This window comes from Zootermopsis nevadensis, unplaced genomic scaffold (assembly GCF_977971745.1).
Source record: "Zootermopsis nevadensis isolate Lab colony 2312 unplaced genomic scaffold, Znev_1.0 Znev_ptg000010l, whole genome shotgun sequence".
Classification (NCBI taxonomy): Eukaryota; Metazoa; Arthropoda; class Insecta; order Blattodea; family Termopsidae; genus Zootermopsis; species Zootermopsis nevadensis.
The window spans coordinates 17,581,122-17,592,878 of NW_028259142.1; the positions used below are offsets into that span (position 1 = coordinate 17,581,122).

Genomic DNA, 11,757 nt, shown 5'->3' on the forward strand with positions numbered 1-11,757 from the left:
GCCAAAAAAGCATGGCTTGCTGAACAATGCCAGACAATATCTGCTGTATATTCTAATAAATCTGACTTCAGGTCAGATGAGGTAGGTTATAATACATTACATTAGGTAAGCTTACGTTTGGTTACGCGTGGTTAGGCTAGACTAATCGAGGTTACGTAAGGTTATGTTACGTACGGTTTACTTTAGGTTAAGTTGGCTCAGGTTAGTTCAGTTTAGTTCAATTCTCTTCAGTTTAGTTTGGTTTACTTTGGGATACCTACGTTTATATCTGTTTTTTTCTGTATACTTCAATGTATTTGAATGTATTTCAGTTTAGTTCACTTTACTTTAGCAACTTCAGCCAAAGTTAATGTTCCCGATTATGTTAATTGCGTATTTTTGTTAGTGTTGCGAAACATATTTAACAAGAAGAGTTAAAAAAGATGAAAGCGATATAAGCTATGCTTAGTCCATGACTTTAACCAAAACATTTCTGTCAAAATACACAATAAATAGCTTGATAATTTGTACTCTTCGTCAAACATTACGGTGATTAACTCAAACAGGTTGAAATGGCAGAAAAGTGACACACATAATATAGATTAGAAATAAATACGAACTTCAACAGGAAAAACAGAAGAAAAAACACAAATCTGGATACCTGTGCACAGATGGGAAGATAAAATTGATTTCAGAGATCTAAAAAGCACATAACTGTTAGAGTCTTATCTCCAAGAAAATAAATCATCTCTATTATAAACATCGACAAAAGACGTTTAAGAAAAGGGTCACTATTTGCGTAAGAACCAAGTCAAACAATTACGTATTTGTGTAAATTATCAAACCGAATAATGTTAAATCAGGTAACGTAGATAGTGGCCACTAAAATTTGAGAGATGTGTGTGCAGGTAGTGCTGGCGATCCTGGTGTTAATCCACTGGAACGCATGTTTCTACTTCGCAATCAGCTATGCCATAGGGTTTGGGTCGGACAACTGGGTGTACAACATCAGTGGAGGACGCAACAGCACGCTGTCCAGACAGTACATTTACAGCTTCTATTGGTCTACACTTACCCTCACCACCATAGGTAAAAAAAAAGGAATTTAAGAAACTTTTAGTGTATTTCAAAACTGGGATTGGAGGTAAATGCGATAATAAAAAAATATGAGCCTTCCCTCATTTTTACCAATCTGGTTTTCTTTGTCTTTTAAGCAACTGTATATATTGATAAAATACGCCACGGAGAAGCAGTGATCTGTAATACGATGTTTGTGCTTAGGGTATACAAAATTGTCAAACATGCGAACAAATATGTTTTCAGTTGTGACAATGACTACACTAATTAGACGAAAGTAGGGTTGATGGGGGAACACTCAAAAGAGAACAGACACGTGTTATTGATGATATTCATTTTGTGCGCCACCGATTATTACACCAATTTATCAGGGACACCTGACGAAAATGCATCTCTTATGAGCAATGTCTTGGCAAGAAACTATGCAATAATGTTTAAGGCAGCCCGAAAACACTTGATTTGTATGGAATCAGAACACTTTCAAACTACTGAAACAATGCATTGAAACGCAAGGTGATAACGTAAAAATGAAGATATGTCGAACCACTTTGCGAATGCCTTTTAGTTTGACACACCTTCATATGAAGAGATTATTATTCAAGTACGTCTGTCCTATAGAATGTTGCTCCGTGTAGACTCGCAGATAATGACAGACGTTTCAGGGGAGCATACGAACTCAATCATCAGGGTTAGTAAGCTCCTTTCAGACGTCGGTCAGTATCTACCACATTACATGGTGTACCATCCCAGACGACAACCATCATACTCGGCGCCGTGAGAATCTCAAATATCAACTAGAAAATCATTATTTCAAAACAAATTTTGTGTACCGTACTACACTGTAATCAATGCGCTATACTGTTGATCAAGAAGAACGGAGTGTACTCACCATGCGGTGTGTTGGTAGGAGAGACGCCCCAACCGGAGAACGACGCGGAGTACTTGTTTGTGGTGGCAGACTTCCTGGCCGGGGTGCTCATCTTTGCTACGATCGTCGGTAATATCGGCAGTATGATCAGTAACATGAATGTGGCGAGGGTCGAGTTCCAGAACCGTATGGACGGAGTTAAACAGTATATGGCGTTCCGGCGTGTCTCCAGGGAACTGGAAGCCCGTGTCATTCGCTGGTTCTCCTACACATGGGCCAACAAACAGGTACGGAGTACTTCGCACATCACTGGAATAAAAATGCAGTATGTTCGAGGATTTTGTGATAATTTTCAGGGATATTAAATAAATCGTATGCAGATAGTCTGAACATACATTAAAGATTGCCAGCTGGTTAAACCATTGGTTCTCAATGAAGAGTTTTCCAAGGTCACGTTCTATTTTAGGCAATATATTATTAACTATTAAGGTTATTATTTTCAAGACGGGAACCAGTGTTTTATAACAACTGACTGTTTTAAACTAAAACAAATATCTTCGTCGTACACGGTCTTACTTAAGCAGTAGAAAGCATTAAACTGGTCAAGAAAGTCCCCGTTCTTATAAATTCCGAAAGTTGACCAAATTATTAAAAGCTTGCTCATTGGAATTGGAGAACAGACCTGGAGCACTGAGTCAGTTCAGTCTAGTTCATGTTCTGCTTCTCTGCCATTTATTTTAATACGATCCTCCCCTTTACGCCCAGACCTTCAAAGTGGTCTCTTCCTTTTAAGTGTCTATGCCAAACATGTTTCCATGTTATATTCTCCATTTCACCAGTGCTACATGCCTCATAAATTAACACCTCTCAGTTTAATCATCACCAACAATACTCCGCGAAGCATACAAATTATAAAACATTTCTCGTGCATGTTCTAATATACTGTGAGCTTCCGACATTGGACGAGTAAAAATCATAGCCCCTTAATTACATAGTTCAAGTAAGGGATGCAGACAGAAACTAGTATGGAAATGTTCACGCCGATAGAGATTAAAAATTATTGGTTTGTCGTTTGCATACGTCTTGTTGATACTAGTTCTCATTAACTGCAGACACAAATATACTACTTTAAAGTTTCACAATGCAGATACCACATTGCATATAGTAAAAAAATATTTTTTCTCTTTTTATGTTTAACTTATCGATCCAAATAAACGATTTAAATAAAAATTTAGAGCTTAATGTGATACACACAGTATTTAATGTCACGTTGTCTATTAATTTTATATACGACAAGGCGTTTTTGAGAGAGTCGATAAAGTTCGATATCATCTTCCTTCTTGAGTAGGTAAAAGTTGCTCAGTTAGTCAAGATATTCCCCGTCTTTTATGAAACCCGAAGGTAGACACCATTACCAAATTTAACCGAAATCTATCGATCAATTTCCGAGACGTGGCATGAGGGCAAAGGGACGGGTGGATATGACTTCACAGCAAATATGTTAATTGTTCAGTATTCCACAGGCACTGGACGAGGAACGCGTATTGGCCGCGTTGCCTGACAAACTGAAGGCTGAGATAGCAATTCATGTGCACTTGGATACCTTGCGGCAAGTTCGCATCTTCCAGGACTGCGAGCCCGGGCTCCTGGAGGAACTAGTACTAAAGCTTCGCCTGCAGGTAAGACAGCCCGCATAGCAGGTACAATGCACGTTTGGAACGTAATTTTATTTATTTGCTATGTAGAATATTGTTAACGGGGATGAACCATTTGTGGTACTATCTTTTGGAAATCGCAATGAAAGTACAAAATTTATAGTTGAATGTGAAAACTTCAAAACTGAAGCCGGATTCCTACCAAATGCACCAATACAAAGCCGACCGCCTGACCCCAGATTCCAGACTGCTGCCAAACACACACACCACCAGACCCCAACACAGCCTCGTTTGCATTTCCTGCTACCAGAGTCGCGATCGTCAGAACCAACTCTAATTTTTCCCGCATCACATCGCAGACAAGCGTGACGGACATTGGCTATGAATTGGGAAGGGTTTATAACAAAGCGATGTGTCCTACTAAAAAAGTTTCCTGCCTCTCAAAATGTGATTGGAGAGGCAGAGAGAAAAAGCGGAAAATAATTATAGCCGGTCTCCGAACCCAGAATTAAACCGGGGACCTCCTGAGTACGAAGGGGTGCTAACTATCGAACCGCGACATTAGATTAACAGTTCATTACAAGGCTCAAATAAGCTTATACTTTCCTTTCTTAGAGTCCAGGAGGCCTATAGCTATCAAGTGAGAGCACGATAGATTTATTTCACACATCAAGCAGCAAATACAAACTAGAAGGATCAAGATTTATAAGCGAGATATCTCCTGCGTATCACTGAAAGAGATTAATACAGGCGAGACAACGGACGGTGCCAAATATATTTGCGATGTTTTATGAGGAATGTCAAAATTCTTGTATCTGTGCAACTTTTCCAGGTTTTCAGTCCAGGAGACTACATCTGTCGGAAGGGGGACGTGGGACGGGAGATGTACATCGTGAAGCGAGGACGGCTGAGCGTGGTGGCGGACGACGGGCAGACTGTCTTGGCCACCCTGGGGGCGGGATCCGTGTTTGGGGAGGTGAGTGTGCTGGAGATCGCGGGCAACAAGACAGGCAATCGCAGGACAGCAAATGTCCGGTCGCTCGGCTACTCGGATCTGTTCTGCTTGTCGAAGCGAGATCTCTGGGACGCGCTGTTCGACTACCCGGAGGCTAAGCACAGCCTCATGGAGCGAGGCTGCCAGTTGCTCAGGAAGGACGGTCTTCTGGACGAACAGGCCTTTACGAAGGCGCAGGTGGAACACGAGAATCTCACCGACAAAGTGGACCGCCTCGGTATGTACAACAGATATGTGAATTTATTGGAAAAATGCTCTGATACATATAATACAAAATGAAAACGAGTGTAGCATACATCTAATTTAAAAATAAAGAAAATGGTTAACGCAGAAACAGAATTATTTCCTTCAACGAAAAATGGCTTAAATATTCTATTCACATAAATTTGTTCTTCATGGAAATTATCTGAGATAAAGCATTCCTGTCACAAATGAAAAAGCCATCAGTGAAATTAATTCACAGGTAAATAATATTAAATATATAATGAACAAAACATTGTCTTAATTATTTTAGAGTATTTACATCAAGTATAAAGGTGCATCGTAAGCACAGTTTTCTGCGTTATTAAAGTCGTGAAACGGTGCCCGCCTGCACTGTCTCAGATTTAGATGCAAGCTGATGATTGCAGAGAACACACTGGAAAACCTGCAGACCCGGTTCGCACGTCTGCTGGCGGAATGCTCGAGCCACCAGGCGAAGGTGAAACAGAGGCTGACGAGAGTCGAGCAACACACCCTGAGGACGGAGGAGAAGCGGCGGGCGACAACTGGGTGAGTGCACAGTGTTCGAATGTGTTCGATGGGAATAAGTTAAGTGTATTCATGAGCATCTGATATGACCCAGAGCGAGATCATCTTCCAGCGTACACATGAATCAACTAGATAACGAATAACCCGACTTTAATTAAATTTAATAATGGAGAATTTTACAAAAACCTCTCTAACTATTTTCAGTTATATTGGACAGCTTTAACGACCACTTTAGATGATAAATATTCTTTTTGTCTATCTCGAATACTTCCGATTTACGTACATTTAGTCGGCGCAAACAACTGAGTTATTCAATAATGTTTTATCTACACAGTCTTTCCCTCGAAGCGCTTCAGCCCACAGTCACTTCCAAATAGTACCCCTCCCCCATCCGAGTGAAAGTAATCGTCTACTCCCGGCTTACATGGAATGCGCTAAAAAAATAATCCGAATTGGTTAATATACAGGGGAGTGTAGGCCTATACGCTTTCGGGAGATCAATCGGATATTCGAACGGTTCATCGTAATACAATCAGCATCAAATAAAATGAAACCGTCCTCGTAGGTGTAATATTTCACTTCACGAAACATGTAAGTTCATTGTTCTCATAAAATTATACACACAACGAAACAAAGAGCGATATTCAAACACAGGGGAAATGTTTAGATGTACCTAAATCGAATTATTTTGCAAGAGTACTGAATATGGTTGTAAAAACTACAAAGTAATTGCTTTCGTTTTCCATTTTTAGAGGAATTTCGAGCCAGGACAGCGGTGGCGACAGCTCCCAGCTGACTGAGAAGGTGGACCTAAGCAGATCCATGCGCAGATCCTTCCAGGGCGTGTCAAGAATACGAAGGCATAAACAAAATACTATGTGAAGCGTCTGTGTAGAACTTTTTAAAAACGGCCTATTGAGAAAGAGGATTCAAGCCAGTTCTATCTTATCACTATCATCTATCGCATACAGTGGTTCTGGAGTGTTATTATTAAGCAGAAGTGATATAAAGGTTTAATTAAAACAATTAAAATAGAGGAAATTGTGTTATATACAACTATGACATAATTTATATACAGTTGTATACATCCCGTGTGATACCATCGGGTTGAGTTTTGTGTCTGCCTCGAATTCAGAGTGTAAGAAGATGTGTGTGTTTGATGTTTGCCGTCCACAGAGGCAGCCGACAATGAAACGCTTTGAGAATTAAGAGGAAAACTGAATTAACTCGCTTGACGATAATGACAAATATACACTATGAAAGTTTTGCATCCCAATCAAAATATGTGTTTAATTACTATTACATAGGTGCTATAACCCACTCCAAGCCTTTTATTTTCTAAAGAATTTTTCTGTTATATCTTTGAACTTTATTTAACAGTTGGTAGGACTTCTTGGACCAGAAGGTTGTCCCATTGCAAGGTCTCTACCTACACAAGAGAGTGAATAAAACATAAACAAGGCAGGAACACTCATCCATATCTGATGTAGGATTCGAACCACGATCCCACTGATCGAATGGCCTAAGCCGAGATTAAGGATTTTCTTTTCTTATTTAGCTATCATCGAACTAAGAGCCAACTACGCTTGCTAATTAGCTAGAAACTGCAAAATCTTTTACACAGTTGGTACGACATTTTGCAAGCGTGGCCTGGAGGGGGGGGGGGGGAAATACATAACAAAGGTTCTACCTATATGGGTCAGCACGATACAGAATTTGAATCAATTTTGAGGTAAAACTTAATTTTAAATTTAGGTTTTCTGTGTTGTTATTCTGGGCTGTGACACTGTATCGACTCGTATACCTACGAGTCCACATGGCATCTCAGTCCAGCTGAGAAAACTCCAAACCTCATAATTTAGAGCTTATTTGAATTTCTGTCAGATTAGTTGGACGGAATTATCTGGTATTCGAATGGTGTTAGACCTTAAGGAAAATGTGATTGGAATGTTGGATTTTGATATCAGATATTTAAATTGCCAACAATTACTTATGACAGATATAAGTCTTAAAAAAAGCTGGCCCTTACAGCTTCTCAGGATTTATTTACGATAAAATACACGATAGAAATAACATACAGGCTAAACATTTTAGATGTACTGCCTTCAGACTTTGAATCTAAAAGTAATTAAAACTGATCAAAGCAATTAGTAATTATTATGACTTACTTCTATAGTTTTCACTGGATATCTGTTTCAATTATCTGATCACAAATCGTAGCCTACCAATGTTTATAACTCTGTAAAACAGCAAGTAAAAGACCGGAAAACATACTTTTGCACACAAGGCTTGAAACCCGCCACGCCATCTTTTACTGCAGTTGAGTACCAACACGACAAACCTAACGGAGCGAGATTTAAAATTATTCGAGACATTAGGCCTACATTTGTCAACAACACAGGAGTAAAATTTTATCAAGCTACGTCATTTTGGGCTAGTTTCCCCTAACTCTAAACATTACATTTTTCATATTGTCGTATTCCCAACAACCTTATCTATATTCATCGTCACAAATTCCATAGAACAGAATCATTCTTACGAATTTGATAGTAAACTCTGCTATTTAAGAAATATCATTACACATGAGTCGGTCTATAAGAAAAATGCGACTTCTGTTATGTGTTTTTAAATTCCAATTTTACTGTCCCAAAGGAACTGAAAGCGAGTTAATTCTTTCTTCCACCTAACTCTCGACATAATATAGGCCTATACCTGGAGCAAAAAGATTACATTTTTGAGTTGGCATGGAATACACATATAGTTATTTGTACGGAGGAAGGGTTGTTTGTAGCTCTGTGCTGATACTATATTTGAGAGTTTTGACATTTGCTTCTACAGCGAAATGTCTTCATGTGCACGGACTGTCAACATGCTGATTATATTCTGAGCGCATACATGCACGAGAGTAATATAAAGAAACCATATAAAAGATCACTATCTCCTATAACCAATTATAATCTTTGTATCGGCTCTTGCAAGTAACAGTGGCGTATACCAAACGGTCTGTCAGCATTTTTAAAGACACTTCGAGATAGAGTCATGAGTTAGCACCCACAGATATTACAAATTCTGTAAAAGTTGCCTGGGTGGGAATCCCGACGTGACTTTTCCGTCTGCATTTGGAATATCATAAAGGACAGTCGGAGAGAACACTTGAATAGAACAAAAATGGTTTAATAAATTTCTCATAAGAAACACATCTTGTTTAACCTTAAAAAAGCGCTATAAGGTGTTTACAAATATGTGCGGATTGTTTTGTTTTCTGAAACGAAAGTAGAAAACAGAAATTGAAGAGATAAATTCAGTCAGACCTAATTATCAGATTTCGAAAACACTATGTTCGGGTCAACCTTCCAGATTTTTTTAAAAATAAGATTTTCTTTTTATAGACGGATTATGATCACATTTTGCCTGATACTGTAAATATCTCGTTAAACATATATAAAATCAAAAAAGTACTTCAGGAAATATTAAAGCAGGCTTACATTTATCAGGTAAATATATTATTTCTTGTATAATTTGTAAAATGATCCACACAACTAATACTTGACAAATCTCTGTTCTAATTTAACCTACTTTTCTTCAATGTGTGTCTCTACACCCTTAGAATACCAATCACAGTTTAAGATATGGTATTGGAATTAAACACGAATAATGCTACATTTATGTCTTTTGCTATGTGTACAAAGCACGATAAGTCAGTGTGAATAATCTGAATGTTATTTAACAACTTGTAATACAGAATTCTTTCTCGCAAGGTTCTCCGATCCGTGGTTATTTTGAAATGTCCCCATCCGGCCTCTAGAAAAAAAATTACTCACCCCTGGGGTAGACCGTTGCGGAGCCACGATTCGTTGTAGAGCAGAGGTTTAAAATTGTCAAACATAGCGTTAGTTTATCGTCAAACATTTGAAAAGTTGTGCCTATTCAGAGACACCGTACCGGACTCCATTTTACAATTTGCAAGTTAAGTCTTATTTATATATAAATAAGACGAACATACGGAGAAAGTGATTGTAAAACATAAGAAAATGGAACACAAGTTGGTAGTTTGTGACATATGTGATGTGAGAAACATGGTGATATTTTATATTGAAATTGTTGATTAAATTCTAATTACTTAGGAAACAAGATGATTTCTAATATTAATAACTGAACATTATCTAAAATATTGTAATGCGCTCGCCATTGATTCTAGTTTATTCGAAATCCTAGATACTGCAGACTGGAGCAAATTATTTCTTTACATTTTTACAGAAATTAATATAGTGATGTTAACATTTCAGCGGCGCAATGTCCGAGCACCAATATTGAGTGGGAGAAGTGCCTATGTGCCCCGTACAACGTGGCTAAAGAACTGGTCTGTCTAAAATACTACACAATTTTAACCTTTTCGATCCTGAACTTTTTATTACAAAGACGTCCTTTTATTTCATATAATCACGTTTACACAAATTTCCTCTGCAATAAAATATACAGGGAAGAAGTTTTGGCTTCTAAACCACGTATTTTGCTTATAGTATATACTCATATAACTGGTGTTTAATTTTATTTGATATATATAGTATTACATTTACGATTTGATCAGCAGTCTTTGTTAACTGTTCGTTTCCTTTTAATTCCCATTCTAGAGAAGAAGGGTAAAATCTATGCCCGAAACTCCCGAAAAGACCAACAGCGATGTAACGCTTCAAAGTCAGACACATGTTCATGAAACATACTCGACTCAAAATTATCTACTGTAAATATCTCCTTGAGTTTGACCATCTCCTGGGAAACTTGTTATAATGTAGCCAGAACGAACCTTATGATCCAACTGTGAAGTCGGCAATGAATTACTCCTGGTAATAATAATACCGGGAAGTTTCGCAAAGCAGTAACGCTATACACTTGTAATCAGGAGTTACCAGGTTTGAAAGAAGGTCGGGTTACTGGCCTTTCGGACTGATGCTTCTCGTCATTTTCCTCTGCCCCCAGGCAAATGAGTGAATATAATCTTCACTTAAGCCACGAACACTTCCTTAAACGTCCTTCTGAATCCAATGTATGGCAATCATTCTTTCATTCAATTCTAGATAACGTAACCTAAGAAATCGCCTTTAACTGAAATAAGACACTACATATTAGCAACCTTGAAATTTTCCGTTTTTGTCCCCACTTAAAGCTACGGGTCATAATTTCATATCCAAGCGAATTTTGGTTTGAAATCATATACGTACATTTATTCGAAAAGGATTCCTCAGAACTGTAACGTCTGCGACTTCCGATGTCAGCTGATTTACAAACCGAAACCTAACCAACGGATGAGGTTTATTGAGCCCTGAAAATATGAACGTATAAAAAATTTCTGCGTATTTGTCTGTACATACACACAATTAAGGTGCATAGTCTTATGCAGATATAAGATAAGAAATACAGGGAAATAAACTCTTGTCGGATAGAATATTTCAGGAGAGGTCTATAGTGCTCAGCAGACGTACTTACAGTCGCCAAATAGAATACTATTAATATTTACTCTTTAAACATAATAATTAATAAATTCTCGGCATATGCAGTAATCACAGTTTATATAAAGGGAGGAATGTACGACGGAGAGGACGTGACCTACACTACATATCTAGGAGGCCTGAGGAAAATAACTAAAATCTGGCAATATAGCACGCTTCCAGAGACAAGATTCAAATTCGGAACCTCCCACATGCACCGTAACTTTTGTAAAATACCGCAAACTCTTACATAAAAGTACCAAGGGACTGCTGGGCAGCAGACTTACCAAGGACCTGTGACAAAGCAACATATCTCATTTGTGGCATTAAAAATATGAATTCGGTCGTTTCGATGCTGACTGCCAATCGCGACGCGTTCCTGCTTAAAGAGGGACGCCACCTGAGGACGTCACTAGACGTTACCATGGCTACACAGCGCCGTTTGATACCATCAGATAAAATGACAAATGGAAATCATCTTTCTGAAAGTCAGTGTTTCTCCTATTTGCTTTTGAATTATACTGTCATGTTGTCACGTTGCTATAACAGCTTTAATGGTGATTATTATGCATCGCATATAATTTTGCATTTAGATAGCTTGGCCAAGATATAAAAAGAAGTTCAATAAAAACATTTGTTATAAGATTTTGTGACAGCTGCAGCACAGCGGTGAGAAGCCGGTATATAAAAACTATAAAACAATACTTGCAATAAAACATTGTAAATATTTCAATTAATTTGTGTCAATTCAATTACACAATTTTCCAGTGAAATGTAGAGAAATTACACTAAAACAGCAAAGGACTACTTACTTCCAAAGTCTTCAACATTCGTAACTTAGTCATCCCGCATTCTATACTAAATAATATATAATTAAATCATTCAATAATTAATCATCTGCGTCCGAGACAAAAATGTGACAAATGC

General features: G+C 38.1%; 1 protein-coding gene and 1 long non-coding RNA gene across 7 annotated transcripts in view; one reads left to right on the forward strand and one right to left on the reverse strand.

Annotated features, from left to right (window-relative positions):
• CngA (Cyclic nucleotide-gated ion channel subunit A) overlaps positions 1 to 9,475 on the forward strand; it is an 80,075-nt gene extending 70,600 nt beyond the window's left edge. For 5 of the 6 annotated variants that reach the window (XM_022079249.2, XM_022079253.2, XM_022079251.2 and 2 more), the window contains 6 exons: positions 888 to 1,068; positions 1,964 to 2,211; positions 3,448 to 3,603; positions 4,412 to 4,811; positions 5,224 to 5,365; positions 6,097 to 9,475. In XM_022079249.2, coding sequence (XP_021934941.1) covers positions 888 to 1,068; positions 1,964 to 2,211; positions 3,448 to 3,603; positions 4,412 to 4,811; positions 5,224 to 5,365; positions 6,097 to 6,226 — 1,257 coding nt within the window. In that variant the 3' untranslated portion in view covers positions 6,227 to 9,475. The remainder of the gene's footprint in view (positions 1 to 887; positions 1,069 to 1,963; positions 2,212 to 3,447; positions 3,604 to 4,411; positions 4,812 to 5,223; positions 5,366 to 6,096) is intronic. The other variant, XR_002545650.2, reaches the window with a different exon arrangement.
• The window catches only part of LOC147874272 (uncharacterized), a 79,470-nt gene extending 68,427 nt beyond the window's left edge, over positions 1 to 11,043 (reverse strand). The window contains exons 1-2 of the long non-coding RNA XR_015534597.1: positions 10,564 to 11,043; positions 1,946 to 2,233 (exon numbers count right to left, since the gene is read on the reverse strand). This is a non-coding gene — a long non-coding RNA (uncharacterized LOC147874272). The remainder of the gene's footprint in view (positions 1 to 1,945; positions 2,234 to 10,563) is intronic.
• Between the last annotated feature and the right edge of the window lie 714 nt (positions 11,044 to 11,757).